Source organism: Neopelma chrysocephalum, unplaced genomic scaffold (assembly GCF_003984885.1).
Source record: "Neopelma chrysocephalum unplaced genomic scaffold, ASM398488v2 Primary Assembly neopelma1_24, whole genome shotgun sequence".
In the NCBI taxonomy this organism is placed as follows: Eukaryota; Metazoa; Chordata; class Aves; order Passeriformes; family Pipridae; genus Neopelma; species Neopelma chrysocephalum.
In genome coordinates, this window is record NW_020897693.1 from 26,258,490 (window position 1) to 26,282,247 (window position 23,758).

Sequence of the window (23,758 nt, forward strand, 5' to 3'; positions counted from 1 at the left end):
TCCCAAGGAAATGCGCTTGTCTAGGAAGACATATTGCTCAGCTGTGCTGAAAACTGAAAGACAGCTGCATTGACAACATGCATTTTATATTAATGCTGTAAATGGCTAATGTTTAACAGCCATATTATCTGTAGGAACATACACTCTCTGCCTATTAGTTATTGTACTCTCTACAAGCTGTAGCCTCAAAGTGCACATCTGCATTCCACAGAAGAGATGCAATAAAGAACTGGATGTTACCAGTATTAATAGAGGACTGATAACAAGTTCAGCCATCTCCTAGCCAACCACAAATAGAAATAGAGATAATGATGTCTTTATTGTTGCCTGGGTTCTCAATTAACAAGGAGGAACATTAATTCAGTCACAGGAGTGAGTATTACCTCCATTCTGGTCATAGTTTTTATGTTGTCTTTGAAACAGTTTCAGACAAGCTGCATTACATAAAACACTACCTTTGTTATCACATGGGTCTTACTCAAAGGAATATTTTACAACATTTTGCTTTCTGTGAAAGAATAATGTGTGTTATCTTAGCATATTTTTATTCAGTGTTGAAGTTTCTGAAGGTATATGGGAATCCAGGCCACCACATGCTTCCAAGACCTTGCAGGCCTAAATACAAATATGCAAATAGAGGAGAATCACCCAAACAATAAAGTCTTCTTCAGCACTACATCCTGACCCGAAGCCATTTTGCGACACTTGCTTAAACATTCTATGCAGACAAGAAGGATAAAGCAAGGAACTGAAGTTCAAGAATTCTCCAGCCTAAAGCAATGAGACTGTTACTATCAATCAGGCTACTGCATATCCTGATGTGTGTACTGCAAGGCATAATATATCTCATTCATATCACTACCATACTCAAAATGTTATGGACATAAGAATTAAAAAAAAGTACAAAAAGAAATCATAAGAGAAATAAAAATGCTTTAGTAGCTTACAAAACAGAAGTTTTCATCCGAAGTTGTTCTCAAAGCAGAACGTTTTTCCCAAAACAGGCACAGGTTCCCGTTTGGCAAATTTAAGCCTGCTGACAAGAAGTTCATTTACTTTGAATTCTTCATTTGAAATCTATGGACAACAAAGACTCCATGAGATACAAGCTGAAAACTAATGACAGAGCATGCCTATGGGAGTTTGAAATCTACATGTATGGTACCAATTAGTCAAACAAACAAATGAACAAGGCTTTTAACCATCACCCGATCAGAAGAACACAGAACAGTATTTTTCCACTCATATTTCAATGTTGTTGGTTTCTCTTGGAAACAATATTCTATCTGGTTTATCTTAGAAGACAATTTTAACAGGATCAGTTTCTGTATTCCATATTCTTACAGAAATTAATTCTTAGCATTATTTCACTCAGTTTTGAAGTGTAATACAAGTTTCTGAGACTTTCACATTGTAAATGGATGTTACTTTCACCAGGAACTTAAAGGAATAAACAATTAAAAGATTACTCTCATAGAAGTGTATATGTTATTTTATTAAGTGATGCGAAAAGCCATAAGGGGCATATATCAGCACTAAAATGGTTGTAGTCATTAATTTAAGTAATAAATCATAGGTCCTGACAACAATGACAGCAAACAGATGCTAACAAGAAAATGTATTATTTAATATTGTCATGTGTTATAAAAATGTAAGCATTAAGGACACATCTTAAATTTTTATAATAATATGCATTTAATACATTACTGTTTTGACACATACAAGAATCAAATTTATAGGTCTCATTCAACACCTGCTTTCTCTTCTGTGAACACAGAATGGATTCCTGAGGGAGAAAAAGCTCAAGAAGTAAATGTTCCAGATAGATGTGTCCAACAAAATCGAGTTGTTTGTCTTGCTGTCTTGAAGTAAATATCATAAGCACTGAATCTCGTTAGGAAATGAAAACCAACATGTTTGCCTTTACGTAAACAGACGTTTTCCCTGAAAGTTCGCAGGAAAATCAAACAACTATGAAGTTTATCTATATGTATGGACAGCAAAAGATCTTATAATTTGCTATGAAGCTAAAAAATAATTCTGTACAATCCTTACACGCAGAATGTCAATACTGAATAACTGTCAATGAGTCTGGTAAGTTATAAAAATAGCAGTTTTATTTTCCATTCTGTCTTGTTATTTTTTTCTTATATCAGTTTACATAATACTATGGAATGCTATCATTATTTTAACCAACTGCATCCCTCTCAAAAATGCCAAAACCAAAAAAAAATCTATGTTAGCTATTAAAAACTTATATATTCCATTCCTTGCATTCACAGCCACCCTCCTCTCTGGACTCTGAAAGCCAGACACAGCGATCATCTGATTCAAGCACTAACACATGAAAGCGTAGGAAATTTTTGGCAAGCCCAGCCATACTAAACAGAACCCCTGTGCAAACACCTTTCCAAGCACTGCATCTCTGCTGCTGTACAGCCTGATGCATAAGGTCCCTCTGCAGGGGGGTCAATTGTTTCTAAGATAATCACTGCTTTTTCCAAACACTTTTGTTTTGCTTTAAGGAAACTATTTAGATAGTAACACACCTGTTTCATTTTGATTTTCAATCAACTCCTCCAGTTATCAGCACAGTTCCTTTCTTGGAAGTGCTTCACTCAATGCTTTAAAACACTTGAGGAAGCAGTGATCAGAGTATGAAAACTAAATTTTCTTCATTAAATCTACTGAAGCAGATATTAAAAATGCATTTAATATACTGGGGATGGCTGGTGGGCATCACTGACTGTGACAGGCCAGTTACTGATGAGCTGCTGTCAGACGGCCTTCTCAGCAGGGATCTGTGTCTAAGGCTGCTGAAGGACAGCAATATCTTCCCTTGTGTGTAAGCTCTATTCATCTCCCAAGTATTTACTAAATCACAGACCTCTGCACACAAACCCAGTGTTTCGGCGCATGCTAACAAATGATGGATGGCCTAGTCAATTCGTTATGTCCTGAAAGCGTGATTTCCTGCCATTCCAATCATCAAACCTCTAGAGCCTTCAGAGCTCATCAGTCCTGGAGAATATATTTTGCAGGCTCTATTAAAGGAGTAGAGGTTCTTTCCATTAGCCTCAAACTTTTTTTTCCCCTGGTTGATTTAAAGAGAACTCCCTCCTTCCCACAGCACCACTGCTACCGCTCTTCCATGTGTATTCATCAAACGTACCTTTAGTATGTTAGTAAAATAGCACTCCTGTAACACCAGCCAGTTAAAAAGACAGATTTTGTTTGTGACTACTATAAAACATGACAATCTTTTATTTAAATTCACCTATACGTCTTTATTAAGTAACCTTGACAACCCCCAAAACATTTTGTAACTTAGCTTTTTTGATCAAATACCTTTTGCAGAAACAGAGTGCTCAAAAGGACCCATTTTCTTTGTATTTGCCTAGTGAAACATATCAGAGCTCTCTTAATTATGTTCCTCTTAAAAGCATTAAGACACTTAGGAATAAACTTCCGATGTTCAAAAGATGGGTTAGCTGTCAAAGAAACAAAGCTTCTAGATATCACCCTTTTCATAGCAAGGCAATATACTTGACAGTCTTTCTTCTACACGCTAGAGGAGAAATTTTATTTACCTATTCAGTGATCTATAAGAGCACAATATTCATACCTCACACCTCTCATTCTGAAACACTGAGCTTCAAGTGAAATAGTCCACAGCTACTGAAGAGTTAGCTGTCTACAATATCGCACAGTTTTTGAAGGTGGTATAACAGATATGGGTAAACTTTAGGTAATCAAGCATTTGGTTACTCTGAAGTGCAAAGACCTTGGATTTCTTTGCTTGCTAGGTGTGATCCAGCCATAGCCAGTACAAACCAATACACATTGCCCTACCATTCACCTCAACCTTGACCTGGAGATTAAACTCACTTTTATTGCACACAAAGGTCATCTGTGTTAGGTCAAAATTCAAAGTCCCTTGTCAGCTAACGTTGATATATTCCAACCTTTCCTACTCTAATGCATCAAATTTTTCATGGTGAGGTCATATTCAGCAGACAGTGTATTCAGCAATTTATCGTGCCATTGTAATATAGCCCAGAATATGATTGTCCAAAAAACAACGCATGAATAAAATATTTTCCATTCCGATGTAACAAATCCCCTCTGCTCATAAAACTCAAGCCTAGACTTGTTTGATGGCTTCAGAAGAACAATACAGTATGGAGCTGTTTCTGAAATACAATCAAGAGTTACCATTTTTATCATAATATTCCTTAAATACAAGCAACATGAATATAATGGTATCCTAAAATCCACAAGTCAATTAAAATGCACATATGGTCAACGTTAAAACTTCCACTTCATCCTTCCTTAACAACCACCATAATCTTGCCTGTAAATCTACAGACATCTGTTGGTCTGACGACACCAAGCTTGCTTTAGAATGAAATACTTAGAAAAACCTGTGCCACAAGACTTATATTCCTGTCCTACTGGTGATTATCACATCCATGGAATCTGTGAAGTGTCAAAAAGTACAACCAAATTAAACCACACAGTACAACCAAAAAAGTACAACCAAATTAGAGCAACACAGTAGTGTACACTGTGACCAAGACAACTCCCACAGCTTTGACATATAATAGGGTTTTCTTTCTTTCCCTTTCTTTTTATCTTTTTCTGCTCTTTTTTGTTTTCTTTTCCTTTTTACTTCCCCTTTTTTCTCCCTTTTATTCCTTTCTCTTGCATTTTATATCTTTTCCCTCTTATTTACATTTTTCTTTTTTCTCTTTTTCCCTGTTGCTTTTCTCTTTTCTCTATTTTTCCGTTTATTTTTTCTCTCTCTTTCTATTTCTTTCTTTTCTTCTGTATTAAACAAGAGCACTTAACACACAGATCCAACAGACTCAGAATGCATTTTCAAATTATAGGGAACTAATTTCCACGTCTGCTTTAAAAGGCCCCCTCCAATCATTGTCTTTCACCATCAAATCTTCAAAGGATTTAGGATTGGCTTCTAAGTGGTTTGTATAAATTCCTCAAGGCCAAAAAAGGTTTCCCTTTACTCAGCAAAATGAATTTCACAAGTGTAGTAAGTCCTGTTTTGTGGGATTTTTTTTATATAAAATGAACTGTACTCCCATATGGTAGCACTTCGCATACTGGAAGGCGAAAACATTAAGAGAGAAGAAAGATATTTATCATTACTCAAAAACTCAGAAAGTAAAACCTTAAGTTTTGTTGTGTATTTCAAGAAAATTCAAGACTAACATTTAAAATAGCTTTGCATGTTGCTGGGATGGACAACATATGCGAGGATGCTTGTAAGGAAGAGGATGGTTACACTAACAAAAACTGCAGAAAAACTACAATGAACTTCCCTCAAAATTAACTTTCATGCTGATACACACATATATTTCATCTATTTTTCTGTTAATAGGTGCAAACGATGCAAAAAACCCCTTTCCATCTCTTTCCAAACAAATCTGGAAAGGACCCATGTCCTAAAAACCTAGTACTTACATATGCCAATGTAAGTTTTCGGTCTAAATCTTGTCTGTTGGTATTAGAGAGCTACAAAAGTAAGCAAAACTATATTTTCCATTGTACTCTGAAAGCTCCCACTGCTAGCAGTAGCTAACTTGAAGTAAGTATCTTATGGTTAATTTAATGAATAATGAAAAAGACAAAGTTTTTCTGAGTTTGTTTTGCTGGTTTTGTTAATTTCTATCACACAATACTTCATACTACAGGAGAGGACTGGTATCCTTCCTATTTAGGATCATAGCACAAGCAAACGGTTTTTTAGCAAGTCATACCAAATCAAACCAGTTACAAATTCTTTAAGGCTTGTTCACTGACATTTAAGTGAAAAGAGAAACCTGTATTGCCCACTGTCAGCCCTATCAAATCTGTAATATAGTAGATTTCCTACCAAGGGTTCAAATAGCAAGAACATCTTTCCAAAGGGAACAATATCAGTTTAGAGCTCACATAACTATTTGGTACAGTAAATTTTTATTTCACTTTAGGATTATTCTGAGTATGCTACAATTTATTGTAAGACACTTCCTGAAACTTGTATACTACTAATTTTCTTTTCAAATAATCATCTCTTATCATCAATCTGCTTACCTCTGAGGTTAACTGCAGCTTCAAGTACATAACAAAGTTAAAATCATATTAGGTTTTTGCTCCATAGAATAGACAAAAACAAACAGTAGTGTAAAACAGTCTAACATAAAAGAAGAAGAAATTGCAAAACTAAAAATTCTGTTTCATTGATGCTCTCGTTATATCCTCCACAACATTCAAACACAATACCCGGTGCAAAGGATTTGCCACTTCAAAACAGAGAGGGTGGGAATATATCATCTCCCATTTACCATCTCCCTCCAAGTCTCTCTGCACCTCCTGCTAATGTCTGCTTTCTTTTTTCTCATGAGCTGGTCTACTGAACATGATGAGGTGGTTTATATAGGCAGAGCATGAATTTATTTTGTTGTTAAGTAGTGAGAATATGGAAAAAAAGAGGGAGCTTAAAATGTGCCTTTAAATATTTTTTTGTAAAGTAAGTTACTAACACTCATGGGGACAAAGGCAACTTTCTAAATGAGATTTGCTAGATCAGTGCTTGCAGAGTAAAGAAAAATGGCCTAGTTCCCCTACGTTTCAAAATAATTAATCAACTATTCAGAAGAGCAGGGAGAGCAGGAGCAGATACAAGAATCACGTTGGGTTTGCTATGACAAGAGCCTTTCCAGGTAGAAGAGAGTGCAACTGAATTGTTACACAGCAGTAGGTTGCCTGCTCATAGATACAAACTCCTTGTCTAATAATCCTGTGCTTGAGACCTGAGCCTAGAGCTCTAAGAGTCACAAAGACACCTATCTGGCCCCTGCTCACAAGCTTCACTGCCAGTCCTCCTTCCTGGGTAACAGCAGGTCCAAGTAGCACCAGAGCAGAGCACAGAGAATTCTCCTTCCACCTCAACTCCATCTGCAGGCTCGAGAATACAGAAATGGAAAAAAAAAAGTGGGGGGGATGAAAGAGAGAAGCAGTTCTACCTTCCTGTTTCCCACCACAACTGTTACGGGCTCAGCAGTACTGCTTGATAATCTAAGTAACTGCACAAAGGCAGAATAAAATTATTCACAAAAAGCAGTATATTTCCTTGTCAATAAAATTGGCTTGAAGAGGAAAATCAGAGGCCTATCCACCCCCAACTCTAAAAAAAGAAATAACTCTGATACCACACATTTAAACTTCTTTAGGGCCTTAGTTTCAGTATGAATCATCACTGAGAAAGTGATAAAAATGAACAAATAATAAACAGATTGTTTTTTCCAATTTACAATGTAAGACATTACTGTGCAGATACATTTTTATTAAATGAAAAATCTTGCTGAGATGCTTTCCAGGCCTGGTGTCATTTAATAAAGCATTTAATAATCAGTAATTTGGAGAAAGAGGAAGACAATTACTGAAAATGTGTGTAAAACTGAAGTGATACTATGTAATGAAGAAGAGAGGCCACAAATGTAGAGGAACGTGCACCTCTTGATATGCTCTGGGAATGACTGTGTGCATTACAATAATCAAACAGGAAGTTGCACACATTAAAACCAAACATCCATATTCAAATATCAAGTATATCAGTATGAAGCTGTGCATAATGTTTTCCTCTTGCTTACTGGAAAAATGAAGCAGAAGGAAAAAAATGTACAAGTACTTCTCTTACATTTATGCCAAGTTCCCTTACCCTTCTGCTGTAAAAAAAGCTCTTCCTGATCATATGGAAGTAAGTTTTCACAGAAGGGACACAAACAGGACAGTACTTCTTTGAATAGATTCACAGAAGAAAAGTGAAGAACTGCACACAGCAGCTGATAAAAGTTCTAATACTTTGAAATCCTAGTACTTTGAAAATCTCTGTAACAGTTCGCACTCAAACAGGCTCAGAAACTGTCTCTCTTACAGGAACACAAGTGAAGGTACCTAAAGGAAAGTTACGCTGGAGGCACTAACTTAGTTTAACAACTTGAAAAAAAGAAGATAAACAATACAGGACTACAAAAATTGTGCTATGGAAGAATATAGCACTTCTAAATGCACTGAAATACATTTCACAATAGTTCAATGCAAGAACTTGAAAAGCATATAGATTTGGGAATCACTAAAAGATGCTCAGGGCTACTGAGACAACTTGAACCATAAGAAAGTTTATGGAATCTCCAATTCAAGCACAACCTAGTGTTAGAAACTCAAACGCTCAGAACAGAGCCAAACCAGAAAAAAACTCACATAAAAAAATCCCCCAAGATAGTATCATAATGAATAGGGTCAGCAAAGCTGTCACCCATAGAAAACTTGGTAGACACCACAGGAAGATTCAATCAAGGAAACTGTAATATTCAATCAGAATTGATACAAAGAAGAGCAGCAAAATATGTAAAAGGTGTATATTTATGAGAAGGGTCCAGTCATTTGTCAATCATGTTCTACTGGTAAGAAGCTTTAGAAAAAGCTTCTGAGATAAACAATATATTCTTCCATATACAGAAGAATTGAAACAACTAAAACAGGAACTAAACAGTAAACAACTAAACCGAAGTACTAGAATATCAGTTTGGGTATGAACCCTTAGAAGCTGGACTTTTCAGGACAAGTTAAAATAGTCTTCGAATACAGGTAAAAGTTTAAAGGTCTAACTTACATCTTGTCACTATAAATAGTTAGGGCTGAAGTGATTCTTATCTACAAGATTCTACTTGCTGGCAGCTCTAACTACCATTTTAAGATATAAACACACACTGAAAATAAAGAGATTGTAACTTTCTCAGAACATTTCCTGCAATACCCTACATTTCCTATAACCAGCCCTACAATGGGTAATTCAACTTAGACATTAGATCTCAATGAGAAGAACAGTATCTCAGAAGAACACGAGTGCATAGCTGAAAAGAAAGCAGAAGAATAAAATACAAAAGTAACAAAGAAAACTACAATTATTAGCAAGTAGGTGAGAAACAAAGAAGAAAAAGTGGTACACTTCAGAAAAGCACTGAACATAAAGAATTATCAGTCCAGTGGCGTATGTGTTAAAAAGATCAAAGGAACTACAGATCAGTGATTCAATATTGGCAGAGATTTATTGTGCTTAGTACTCAAAATCACATTTTGATAATCCTCAGGTCATCCAAATATCCTGCTGTTAAACATGAACCTGTTAAAAGACAACTGCTAAGCATGTAACAAATACCTTAAGAATAAAGAAATTAATAATACATTGCTAATTGCCAGGCATGGAATACAAAGCACTGCACTAAAAGAAAAAGAACAGCAACTTGACTCCCAAGTTTTTGCAAAATAACTGGATTTTAAGCCAAGTAGACTAAATCCACGTTGAATGTAATGTTACAGGCTTGTAAAAAAAAAGTCCCGATGCTTGTATAAACAGTATGAGAAGCAGTCTAATTTTGACTTTTTGACATTAATAAGTCACATGGCAACGCACTTTTGAAGTAGTAATCTCACCTCCTGAAGTAGTGAAATAACAGTAAAGCACAAACTACCCCGTTAAAAAATTATTTAGATTCACAGGTCAGGTTGGCAGCCACCACACAGCATACCTGTATAGTAAATTGTGGCAATTATTTTATGGGAATTACAACTTATTCTTATGGGGAAATTGCAGAACAAGAGCAGGTTCTTTCACAAAATGTGAGAGATCCTTTATACAAATAAGGAGCATAAACTTTGAGACTTCAGGAAACACAACAACCAAGGGAGGAACCAAGAGATAAGACAGTATTAGAAAAACACCTGAACAGATAAATGCAGAAATCCAAAGACTCTCAAGATCTATGAGGCAGCAGAAACCAGAAATATTTGAAAACTGTCAATTTATGTATTGCATTACCAGTGGAATACTGATCCTTCCCAGGAAAAGATTGAAAGTGCAAGGTGAAAGCAGCTATAACGGATGTTAGTACTTTCCAGTTTGAATCGGCAACTGTTATCATATAATAATGACAGACTGGCTATGGACACCTTCATCACACTGCAAGTACCATGACAGATTCTGGAATATTTTCTTAAAAAGACTGAATTAGAAAGTTGAGGTGGGTAGGGGGTTTGTTTGTTTCATTCTAGTTTTCAGAAAGAAAAAAAAGCAGCCAGAAAGTCCAATCAGACCCTTGTCATTCCAGAAGAGAATGACAAAGGTTCTAGATTATAAGAAAATTACTTCACAGTTATGAAACACATCACTGAAAAAGCCTCCCCTTTAAGATGGCACACAAGTTTACAAATCTCTGCAGCTGGCCTCTTTTACAAAACAGTTACAGAGAATGCCTGTTCTACACATTATAACATGTATCTATTTTAATACACCTCCCTTGCTGCTAAAGCAGGCAGTGACCTTGGAATGTATTATGTATGTTCTGCATCTGCCCTGCTACGAGAAATAAACAAAGAGACAACAAAGAAATACCACTTCCTGAACCATTCACAGAAAGGACACATGTAGACCTCAAAATACACTTAAGACAGGCATTTTTGAAAAAGCTATCAATTAATTCATCACTCAAATAGAAGACTTTAGCCTTCTGCCAGGATGGGCAAACAAAATTCAGGAGAGGCCTACAAGCAGAATTCAAAAGAGGGCATTTTCATAACATAATGTGAATAACAAGATAACAGTGTGCTAAGCCAGCTAATTATGGAAGCAACTACTATAGCTAATCTCTGCTTTTCAGTGTTCACCACACCAGCTGCTTTACAAAAAAAATGTTATTTTGTTCCTAACTAACCCTGACCCTGTTAGAGCCTGGTGCTAATAACACCAAGGTTGCGAGTTCAATCCCCATACGGGCCATTCACTTAAGAGCTGGACTTGATGATCCTTGTGGGTCCCTTCCAACTCAGAATATTCTGTGATTATATGATCTTACAATGTTAGTTGCATAGTTTTTCAGGAGTCATCAAGTTCTGAAACAGAGGACTCAACAGACCTTTTGCAATATCAAATGCATGGACTGGGAAGTAAAACACATCAGAAAGGCCTGGTCTTTTTCTGACAAACTCGTTTGCTCTATTACAGACCCTCATGTGCTTATGGATCTGTCTTGGCAGCAGGTTCTGACCCAGAAAAAGAACCCAAATTCTAACCTTCTTTCAAGACAGCTTTATGGAGACTAGAAAAAGAGAACATGCATATGTGTAATGCATGCATGCACACACAAATATACGTAAACACTTACTCCTAATTTCATTAGTACCGAAGTGTAAAACCAAATCTAAGCTCTTTAGACATATGTCACAGTAAGGGGTTTCCAAGTTGCAGAAGTACTGTGCAAGGTGAGCTGGGTTCCCAACAACGCAACTCAATGCACTCCCTAAACCAACCACATTTCTTTACAATCACTTGTTCTCTACAACAGGGCTATTCCCTCACCTTGATTTTTAACTACATTACACACTTTCCTGAAAATGAAAAGATTTCACTGGACAACTTAAAAGCCTAGGTTAGTGTCAGCTCCTCATCCACTTACTCTAGTTGCAGTGTCAGTTTCTTCTGCCACACTTGCGATAAGACTAGCAAGGCTCATTCAGGAAGCCTGTGAATGATTTTCTGTTTTACTTATTTCTCTCTCGTGAAAATAAGCATAGCACCTAAATCCCTACATTTTTCTGTATTATTTCTGGTGATTTTAGAGACAGCACCACTCTTTTCCCCCCGAAACCCATTTTGCTTTCCTTTCAACTTCAGCACTAGTAATCCTTCCCCCAAACCTGAAAACAAAAGTGAAAAGCCTTGCAACGTCCCTTACAACTCTCTTGTTGATAGTAAGCAAATTTTGGCAATGAAATCGGTTCATAGAGCACATCCTGTCACGTGCACCTTTCCACGCTAGCCTATGGTCATTTGCAAATGCCTTTGACAATTCTGAACATTCAGGCATGGAAGCAGATAAATGGATGGCCGTAGGTCACAAGATGACCTCTTTTCCAGCCTTCAACTGCAAAGTAGCAACAGGTAGTGAATTATGGGTCCAGAAAGCCCCTTCTGCCTAAGTAAAAGGGGCAGTGGTATTGCAAGATGCGTTCCACCCTTGGCCTCAGCCACCGAGTTACGGCCCGAGCCTTAAGGTTTCATTCACATCAGAAGACCTACTTGGTGCTTAAGGGCCTCATGAAGGGATGCGAAAGCTTTCACTTGGACGTGTGGCAGGGCCGGGGGGGGAAGGTTGCTTTATTTTGTGCCAACTCCTCAGGTCACGGTGGGTGAGCAGTACCCTGCTCCCAGCGGCAGCTTCAGCGAGCTGTCGCTTGCCGTCGACGACCGTGTGCGTGTCCTGGTGATTTTGTACCGTGTGGGGCCAGAACTGGGGCACCGGGTGGGGCTGGCGGAGCGGCCCCCGTGGCCCCTTGCCCGCCAGCAGCCAGCCTGCAGGCCGCCGCCGGGGTCCCGCGCCGAAGGGCGGGAAGCACTTACCTAGGGAACTTCTCCTTCAGCTTCCTCAGGCTCTGTCGGGTGGGCTGCACGTGCCCCAGGAACTGGGCTATCTCATCGTACTGGGCTTTGCTCAGCTTCATGCCTCGCACCGCCGGGGCTGCGCGGAGGCGGCGGGAGAGACGCGGGGCGCGGTCTGCGCCGCCCCAGCCCCGCGGCCGCGCCGGGTGGCGAGAGGCAGAAGGCCAGTGATGGTGGGGCGGGGAATCGCGACAACCCCCGGGCGCCCTTTGCGACGAGACCGGTGCCGAAGTAGCCACGGGCGGCCGCTTTCTGCAGCTCCGCCCCGCGTCCCCTCCGAGGCGGTGCGAAGGGGGCGGTGGGAGCGGCCATCCCACGCCGCTCGGCTCTGCGCAGCCGCCCCGGCGGGCGGGCGGTGTGTGGCTCACGGTCGGGCGGGGCGCCGTGCCCCGGCGGGAGCGGCGCTGGGTGGGGCGGTGCACTGGGGCGGCGGGGTCCGGGGCGGCCCCGGAGCGGGTCGCCGACCGCCTTATGCCTGAGGACGTGCCCGCTTTGGTGCCCCGCAAGCCGCTCCCTACAAGCCGCTGTGGTGCCGACGGGGGCGGAAGGAGCTGGCGGGGTGGCGCTGGTGCGGCCCCGGCGGCGGGCAGAGGGGGCCGAGGTCCGCTGAGGCGGTGCCCCCTTCGCGGGGCCTCTCGTGTTGGGGAGCGCCCCTGCGGGGTACAAGCTGTATTACGGCTTGGAAGTACAATTTTCGAGGCCCTTTCCAAAAGTCACGCTGGAAGGACTGTTTCTTGCTATTAAAAAAAAAAAGTGCTGTAGTAGCGAGGCTGCAGATGCGGATAGGGCCTGCAGCCGTCCACATAAACACAGTGAAGGCTCCCGCTAAATTTTAGGAGAAAACTGTCCAAGTTTGTGTGTGGATTTACTTCAGGGTTTGTTAGGGCTCAGACTTAAGCGTGCAATATTGAATATCATTTAACTGCCAGTAAATATGTTGCAAGTTTCTGTGCTGGGCATTTTTAATAACTATTACAACTTCAAAGATGATAGGTATGTACTTCTGTAAAGACCAGAGGTTACAAAAGAGAACTGACCATGCATGTGACTGAGAGATATAAATACTCCCTTTGATTTCTGTTTAATTGCATTCATGAACTATATACAGGCTACTGGAGTCCTAACCTTGAGGTTTCAGGCACTTAAAAATATGGATTAAGAGCTGATTTTTTTATTATTATTTTTAAATTTTAGATTTTGTTCACTTGCTTTCTCTTTTGCAAGCTTTAGTATCACATTTTGAGTATTTTTCTGCATCTTAGCCAGAAACTTCGCAAAGTTTCTTGCAAGAGTATAAGACCTGGAACTTCAAAGAAGAGCGAGTATCACAGATATATCAGCAGGGTCAGACATTTAGGAATATTTGTACGACTGGTTTCTTATTGATTGAGAATGCCCAAAGAACCCTCTTATCACTTGATCCTCCCTGAATTTTAGTGAGTTTGATTTGGAAGTAGAAGCCTTCCTGGGAACAGCGGTTTCTGATAATATAGTCTAAATATAAATATTTGAAACTCATCAGTTACCTCACAGTATAAGAAAATATAGTGAAGCTGAGCCAAATTAGAGATTCCGTTCCTCACTCAGACCAAAAAATAGTATGTGAAATTGAAAAAAGAGCATTCTTTTAGTGAAGGTTATTTAATGTAAAGATATTTTGTTTTCTTTAGCTCTGTCAAAGAGTAGAGTAGGAGATATGTGTGTTTGGGAGGGAAGAGGGTGTTTCTTTCAATTTATTATCCACTTTAAAGGCCCATAAAGATATAATTTTCTTGAAACATAGAAAAGGTAATTTTTCTCTATCTTTCCAAACATCATAATTGTGGCTTTTTCTTTTGAAATAGATTTAAAAGAAAATAATTAAATGGTCTTTCACTACCACTACTACTGCTCCTTTAGAAACAATAGTGCTTCTTAAAAAAAAAAAACACAAAACATTTTTCTGTCTTCATTGAGGGATAATTTCCAGTAAAGATGTTTTTAAAAACTTTAACGTTACTATCCATAACTACTGTGTCTGTTCATTTCACTTATTCACTAGTACAAGTTCTTGATTTTTATTTTTTTTTTATAAATGACACATCAGTCTACAACGCACAGAAGTGAAATAGGTTAGAACTGCAGTATGAAGGTATCAGTCTATGGACCAAATTACAAACATCTAATATATGTATTATGTATATATTGGATATATTTTGTAGTGTCTCCTACTGCATCAAGGTTTTGTAGATTTCAAAAATATTTTTTAAAAAAGCAAATAACCTTCTAACATGAAGGTTCACGGAAACAGAGAGGAGCTAATATCATGCCGTCGTAAGGAGGTAACACCCCTCAGATGTGAACTGCTGCAGAGTAGCATTTTGCATGGTGCAATGCAAAATATAGATGAGAAGTTCTATATGCAAAGTATAAGCCACTCTTTACCTAAATTAATTAATACAGAACTATTCCAACGAAACATTCCAAAAATCCAGTGTGAGAAAAATGAGATATTCCTAGCTGAAAGAGTCCATTAAATACTTCTTTCCAGCAATCAAACTGCCTTTCCAGTTTTACTATATCAAACAAACATCAGACCGTGTGTAATTAAGCTGTGGACATCTATATGGTAAGATGTTGTAGATGGTGGAAGTTTGCATAAATTCAATAAGCAACTGGATGAAATATGTAAGAAAAATAAAAGGCATGAAAAACTTAAATTTACATTTGGCTCAGGGAGACTGAGAGCTGCAAATGGCTGCATTCTGGGGGAACATTCTCAGGAAGTAGTTACTGTATGCTTGCTTTGGTTTTAGATGCTTTCCATGGTATGTGCTTGAGGCAGCTGCTTTTGATTTTTGCCTTGAGGTTGGTTTCCAGTCCCTCTATTATATAAACAAAGTTTCCTTCCAAGAAGGACAGTAGACTAAAGAGAAAACACTATGGGAAGAACAAACAATTGGGAATGACAAATGAGGGGGAAAAAACCAAGAAGACGTGTAACCTATTGGAGGAAAATAAAGACAGGGAGACAGAGCGAGACACCTGGCAGAGGAGTTCAGTAATGACCATCCTTCCTTGTAGGTAGTCTTGGGCACAGTTGGTGTAGGACAGTAGGTAATGGACTCTAGATCCATTGGTTTTTTGTTTTGTTTTAGTTGGTAGTGTATGATATTAGTATGTGTCTTCTGTTACTTTAAGAAGATGATTGCATAGTGTGATTTACAGCCAAGTTTAGAGTTAAAATACCATTAATTCTCCACAGAGCTTAAAAACACTGTGTTTTGAGAATAGGTAATTATAGTATGATATTATGAGGAATCAATTCACGCACAAAGTGCGAATTTTTATCTGATTTTTATGACATTACATACCGATATCTTTTTACTTTATCACCCCATTTCTTCATAGACAAAAATCTCTGGTCCATGTTCCTTTCTGTAACAAAACTGATGCAAAGACTGCTAGAACACATATATATTTTCCAATCTATTGATCGTAGATGCTAGTGTTGGGAACTACGCTAAAACTAGAATCTCATCTGCAACTGATTGGAGTGCTAGTTACAATTCTCTAATGCTTTTAATATTCCCACTTCATTCAGCTTGGTGCACATGCTTCTATAAATATTTTTCATCTATTTTCATCTATTTTGTGTGAGGTTTTTTGTTGTGAAATTAAGTTCTTCCTATTTGACATTTTGGTATTGAAAGAAAAACTTGAGCATGCTTCCACTTAAATTGGTAGTGACTGTATGTGTAACGGGTCTAATAAACACCTCCACAGGATACAGTTGTTACCTCATAAACAAGGAGAACCCTCAATTGATGATCTAATTTATATCCATAAGTTTTAATGTACTTTCTGAAAGTGATTGTATTGTGAAACAAACCATGATATCTTCAGTATGTAGTAAACAAACAAAAAAGAAGCAGTTGGTCTATGCATCACTGTTAAAACATTAACTGTTTTGCCAATTCACAAGATGATAAGTCACCTTAAGATATTTTTCCCTAAAATACTACAATGTGAAGAACACGACAGCAATAGAATGATTATACATAGCAGAATACCAATTAAAAAAGGAGGTAATTGTTTTCCTTCTGTGTCTTCATATTTATTCTTCATAATTACAGAAGTCATTGAAGCAAATTAATCTAGTTTTATATACTACTATTATGCCAGATATGTTTCTTTAAAATACATATTTGCTTGTTGAAGTGCTTAAAAAAAGAAAGAAAAGAAAGTTCATTGCTACAGTATATTGAGACCATTGCTCTATACACACGGAGCCTGATCTAGGGTCAATAGAAAGTCTGTCACGTTTAATGGACTTGGGCCACTTTTATGGTTCTAAGCTGCATGTTTATATATTTTCTCTAACAAGATGTAAAAGATTTTTTAAAATTATGAGTTATTTAAAAATCAATTTCTATAACTGACATGGCAACATGCCTGAAGTGTTCTTACTCTTCCCCTGCCACTTGACTCCAATTTAGTTCAACACGATGAAATTTTTGGAGTTTAGATTTGCCTGTTTAAGCTCTCAGTAGGCAGATACAGAAACCTATATGGAAATACATTTCTGGTTTCAAATTCAATTATTTAAAGTTAATTTGCCTTCTTTTGTCTGTCTGTGCTAAAATATCATTAACTACCACATACTGCTTTTTCCCCAAGGGATTTCAGCTTTTTCAGTGTATGGAAGAAAACCTGTACTCATGTGATGAATTAAATGCTTTTTTGAAGGACTTCTACTTTATTTGTTGCAGCGTTTGGTATATGTACTGGGTGAACAAAGTAGAAACTATGGAAAGAAAATTTAAGTGTAAAGATAATTGGACTGCTGCCCCTTGAATATGGATTCTCTCCTTCTGTGGACTTTTTTTGTAAGCTTAGAAATCATTTGATGGAATTTTCTTTCCATGTGGCTTTTTTCTGACACAACATGCATGTTACTCTGTTCCAGCCATCTAATTTAATTACATTGGTGCCATTAGCTGTTGGCTAAAGAGATCGTCCCAATCTGCTCTGGCCAGTTTCAGAGCTGTGAACTTGAAGGACTGCTGCTGCTGATCGTGTGCATACGTGGTGAGAAGATCAGCTGACCCGCTGAACTTAACATGCAAAAAACCACTTAAAATATTATTTTGCAGCTAAATCAACTTATGCAGCTAAATCGACTTGTGAATCCAACTCACTGAACAGCCTTGAAAATATAAGTGCCAGCTCATGGGAGGAAATAGGGATGCATAGCCAGAGAGAGCAAGGCTACCTCTTTCTATTGATGGTAGCAGAGTCTTGAGGGATTAACCTCACAAATTAGACATCTAAATTAGGTGTCAGTCATTAAGCAATATGATTATCCTGCATATGTTCTGCTAAGAATTTACATTTGAGAGCATCATTGCACTAAATGCTAAGCGCTATAAATGGAACTGAATTTAATGGAAGTTGAACCTTGAATATACAGAATCCAGTACTCTGAAAAATCGGGTCCTTAGTGTATTACATGGGAGAGCCCAAATTGGTGAACAGTTTTGGCCTAAATGTTTCAAACTTAATTTCTCTCATACACATGTATATGAATTAAAAAAATAAATATATATACACACATACACAGAAGTATACACAAATATACATGACAGAGGAGAAGATGTTTTAAAAATACATAAACTAGTATGTATTTTCTTTCTTGTGCTTATGCAATAAGATGCTATGGTAATGCTCAGTATGTATGACATGGACAGCAGGGAGTAAAGCATAAGTGAGGCCAAATTTTGAATTTAAGTGTTAAAAATAAGTAATGAAGAGGTGCACTATTTTCTGTGTAAGTAAGGCAAAGGAGGGAAAAATTAGAAATTAGGAACTGTTTTGTAATACTGATAAAGAAAAGGACTGGAGCAAGGTTGTACATCAAAATGCATAGTATAATGTCCAAGTTTCTCAGTGTTTGACATAATAACAGTAATGGTGCAATCTGTAAATATATCAAAACAAAATTAAATTGTAATACAACTAGTGAAATAACAAGTACATTTACTGATAAATTTCATTTTTTCAATTTTTTTTGGCTATTTCGCAAAGTTTTATAACTTTGTAGTGTTATTTCCCAAGCATTGTTATGAGACAGCAGGGCTCTGCTGAATTGCCTGTTATTTTTATTAACTTGTCAGAAACATAATACCTCAGAGTAACTAGGTAGCTTGTCTGTATCTCTTCTTACAGCCAGAAGTGTTTCAAATAGAAAGGTAAATACAAGGCTAAAACTAGCTCCAATATTGTGCTTTATTGCTTTCTAACAAAATGTCTGAAAGAGGAACAAATTCTACCTAAGAATGAATTGTGAAAGAGGTAACAGATTCCTATAAACTCCCTGACCTGTTGATTTATCTAGTGCCTGACAACTGGCATAGAAACTTAAATTTGTAGATCTGTGTGCTTTGTGGTAGTTTGGGTCTCTTTCCTGTTTACTTCCCTTTACTCCCACACAAAGAGAAGAAAACAGCAAAGGTTTGCTTATATAGCTTTCTGAGACTCACCAATGCTGTTTTGATTTCAATAAGAGCCATGTATTATTAGCAAACCTGAAAATTAGGACTTTATTATATATAGTGGGGAACTCTTAAGCATATAGCCATTTTTGGAGAACTTGGGAGCAGATAAGCTTTGAGGACCTACAGAGAAGTAGATTAAGGGTCATTTTTTTCTTTCCCCCTAGTAGTGAAATTTCTATTGTCACCTTATACTTATGGAATTATATTGAATAGCTGAGGTTTCTTCTGCTGTTTTTCTTATAAAATGCTTAATGCTTTGTTGCCCAAGTATTCTCACCTCTCATTACATATCAAATATTTTCACCACTATAGAATTGGAATATTCTTTGAATGACTGTTACCACAGAATCATAGAAATGTTGAATGCAGCTAGCCTCGAGATCGTGTAGTCAACCCGATCAGATACATGACAGTATCAAATAATTACACTGTCTCGTACTGAAATATTTCTAATTTTTTATTGTAGATTTCCCTAATGAGATTTTCATAGTCTCCATTGGTAATATGTTTAGTATTTTACTCCACTTGAACTTGGAAAGTTTGTTCCTAATATATAATTCCAAGCCTATGGATTGCAAATGAAAACACTTTCTTCTTTATACTTTGAAGAAATGGGAAAATGAAAAATCACTGGCTTTTTTACTTGTTTCAGGATTATTGTAATGCTGATCCACTTCTCCCATTTTTCTTTGGTACTGTATGCAAGCCCAGTTCTTTCAGTCCTTTCTTGTAAGTCATTTTTCTGAAAGGATTGTCATTTTTTTGCTCTCTATACTTTGCAACATCTTTCTTAAAAATCCAGTGCAAACACTACTTCAGCTGAGGCATTTCATTTTGCTGAGTAGAATAAAAATTCTTATATTGTCTAAGCAAGATTCCTGTGTGCCATTTCTCAGATGAACTATTAAAATAAATGAATCACATTGTGAGTTTTTATTCTGCCTTTGTACACTCAGTCTGTTATGCTACTTCATAGAAACAGCATCAGAAAAGGAAAGCAAAGTATGTGTAGCATAGTACACATAGTGGGGGATTCAGTGTGAAAAATACAAGAAAATACGAATCCAGAATTCTAATTGGTGAACACTGTACTATAGATATTAGGTATTTTTTCATGGAACATTTTAATAACATTACAGTTTCTTGAGTCTTCCATTTGTTCTGATACCCATTTATTCTTTCTAACGCATGTAAAACATATTTGACGTTTATAATAATGGAATTATTAGGCATGTTACTGACATCAAGGTTTAAGGGACTGGGTGACATAGGGAATTTATGTTCTGCTTTAATCCATTTATCAGCCTCCTCTGGGAATAGATTTTAAATCTAACTCAAGCCATACCAATTTGGAGGGAAAAAACCCTGCTTAATCCAACAGCCTGGAAAACATGTTAATGTATGAAATTATTGTCTAGGCTTCCCCTCACCTCTCTCTTTTTTAGGAAGGAAAATGTTAATTGTTTATATGATGACATTCTGTTTGGAATCACATGGCTACTTGTTCAGATCTGTTGTTCTCCAGTACAAGAATCAAGAGAGAAGATGATACAGATGAATTATTTGAAATGCTAGATAATTGAAATATAATTATAAAAGTATATAATTCCATAGAGTAGTAAGTAGTAGCCATTAATTACTTCTTTGCACATCAAAGCAATTTTAATTTCAATTAAAGAAAGAAAAAAAATTCTAGATTACTGGTGCTTTTTTTTCTTTTTGGTGGGTGTTGGGGGTTTTTTTGTGTGTATTTGGTTTTTTTGGTTTGGGTTTTTTTTGATTTAATTTTGTTACGGAGGAAAGCTTTTGAGTGTATTTCCATTATACATATGTGTGCAGTAGCACTAAAACGAGTTGCTTCAACAATATCTGAAGAGACAATGTAGGTTGCCTAAACTTAGGCAGTCCTGAACTAGGTCACCTGTTCCCCTGTAATAAAACTAATTTATTCTTTCTGATCTATAAACTAAATGTAGCTTCCCCTTGGTTAATAATGAGGCATATAGGACCAGCTTCTAAAGTACTCTTGTGAGAATCAAAAATCGTTTAATGGGAACCAAAGTGTGTAAGCAAGATCAGAACTGTCATGTTGTATGACTCATACTGATGTAGTCAGTTATCTTTATAATGTAAGGAATGGTAAGAGAAGAATCATTGCCTTGATATATGACATTCAGGCACATACCTGGAGAAATTCAGCTTGGGAACCATGTAATGTACATGTTCAGTCAGAATCATTTGCTTCATGCTGAGATGCCAATCTTAGAGTTTAAGATGAAAAATACACTCCTATTAGTCAAATATTTATGAGTAGAACCCAATGTGTTTAAACCTTGTTGACCTTTACATAGTTATGACATATATATCATCTCTTGGTTATCCTTACCGTTGCTTTGTTCTGGAAAAAGTAAAACAAGAGGTTAAGTAGTCCCTAAGGGTAAGTTAAAATGTGGACTGCTGCCATGTTGCATGGCTTTCTTTCAAGACAAGTTGATGATACTGCTCAAAGCAATAAAAGACCTTGCTAGGTGATGCCATTTAAGAAAAAAAAGTATTTTTGAGATGAGTTTACTGTTTCCATATTTAGTGTTCTAAGATTGTAAACACTATATTTGATAGTATTTGTGTTAGATGTGTAAGGCATAACTCCTGCTTTTCTCTTTAAGTATTCAAAATTAGTTTAAAATCTAATCTTATTTGCTGATAAATTTAAATGTTCATTGTAATTTGAGCCCAGAAGGAAAGCCACCATGATCATTTAGTCTGATTTCCTGAATAATAGATATTTTAGGCATATCTGCATATAATTCAAAACCTGTAACTGAATTTAGAGAGCATCTTTTTAAAACAATATGGTACCCAAAAATATAATTAAATCTTGATTTAAAATCATCCAGAAAAACGGACTCTTACTAAGTTCTTTGTGGTTAATTACTTCTGCTGACAATTTTAAGTTTGAACTTGATTAGCTATATTTTTTTCACTTAGTTTTGCTGTAGCTTGTTTTCAGGATTTTGTTGGGTTGTATGGTAAATATATCAAAGTCAGTGTTGCTGCTCAAGTCATCTCTAAAACTGTTCTTTGAGAAGTTAAACAGATGAAGTTCATTAAAGTTCTAAACCCTACATGTGTTGCTGATGTTCTTCAAAGGCCTTCTTTAAACATTTTCTCTTGTAACATTTTCTCTTGTCTACATACAGAGGGTGTGCATCTTTCCAGAGAGCATAATGAGGAACTTTGACTACTGTAGAATAGAAAATAGTACCAGTTGGAAATAGATATTGAATAGAATATTCATGAAAGATTTATTCTATGAGGTTATAGGAATAAATACATAAATATTATAGCATGAAATTGTCATTTACACGTACATGTATGTTACAAAGCTCTCTGGATTTTTAGTGAAAATAAAACGGAGCAGTCTCAACAAGGTACCAACAAATACCTGTAATATCATTAAGCAAACTAGAATTTTATCCAAGTTAGATGTCTAGTTATTGCTTGCCATTTATATTCCTTTAAAACTGTTTTTAAAAATTGAAAAAAATATTTGAAATTTTAAAAAATAATAAATATCTCATATAATGAGTTTACCACAATGCTGCTTAAAATGTTTTTCTTAGTTCTCTCTTTAATCATATGCTCACAGTATTGTCCTGTGTAATTACCGGATGCTCTTTGGCAAAAGGAGGAAGTTAATGAAACAGGAGAAAGAGAATAAAATTAAGCCTGTCAGAAGAAGAATATCAGAAAGAACCTGAGACAAGTATCCCAGGCAGCATGTGGTGTCTGTGAAGCTACACAAGACAGCTGAAGGGAATGGGAGTGTAGAGTGATCTGTTCCATTTCTCTACAGCTGTTTAGTAAAGGTAACTTAAAAGTGATAATGCTCTACTTGTTTTACCTTGCTACATGGATCACAGGAAAAGAAGGAATGTTAATTGTCAGGAGGTCACCTGTGTCTTGTCTTTTGTTGTTTCTTAGTGACCAGTACAAGCAGAAATTAAATGGAGTTTATCCGTGGACGTTAACCATTATGAATATATTGTGGTGAATTTTACTATGAATGTTTACTTGTGCTTAGGTGTCTTTTAAACAACTGTTGCATTCATTCATGTGCTAAGTAAGAATGTTTAAGCTGTCTCACTATATGAGTTTGAAGCTAATCCAACTGGAAACAAATTTACTTTTTTAACATTTTTTGAACTTTAATAGAGGTTGGAATCTAGTGGTCCAACTGATCAGTCCTGTGCTATCTTTGGATTCCTAAAAGTACTTTAAAATAATTTTATTTCTCATGGAATTCAACAAGAGGAAATGCAAAGTCCTACCTCTTGGGAGGAATAACCTCAGGCACCAGTGCATGCTGAAGTCCAGCAGTCTTGAACACAGCTTTGCTGAGAAGAATGTTGGAGTCCTGTTGGAGTACTGACTATGAGCCAGTAATGCACCCTCATGCAAAAATGGCCAATAGTATCTTGGGCTGCATTAGGAGGAGCATTGTCAGCAGGTTGGTGACTTTTCCTCTCTACTCAGATTTACTGATGAGGCTGCACCTGGAGTACTTTTTGTAGTTCTGGGCTCCCCTGTACAACAATGATATGGACTTACTGGGGCAAGTCCAGAGCAGGGCTGTAGATGAGTAAGGGACTTTATAAAGGAGTATCTTTATATGAGAAGAGGCTGAGAGACCTGGGACTCTTCAGCCTAGAGAAGAGACAGC

At 37.1% G+C, this 23,758-nt stretch overlaps 1 protein-coding gene across 2 annotated transcripts in view; it reads right to left on the reverse strand.

Moving 5' to 3' along the window:
- CUNH15orf41 (chromosome unknown C15orf41 homolog) overlaps positions 1–12,740 on the reverse strand; it is a 125,362-nt gene extending 112,622 nt beyond the window's left edge. The window contains exon 1 of one of the 2 annotated variants that reach the window (XM_027709034.1): positions 12,461–12,716. In XM_027709034.1, coding sequence (XP_027564835.1) covers positions 12,461–12,561 — 101 coding nt within the window. In that variant the 5' untranslated portion in view covers positions 12,562–12,716. Of the gene's footprint in view, positions 1–12,460 lie in introns of both variants that reach the window. The other variant, XM_027709040.1, reaches the window with a different exon arrangement.
- Positions 12,741–23,758: the final 11,018 nt, after the last annotated feature.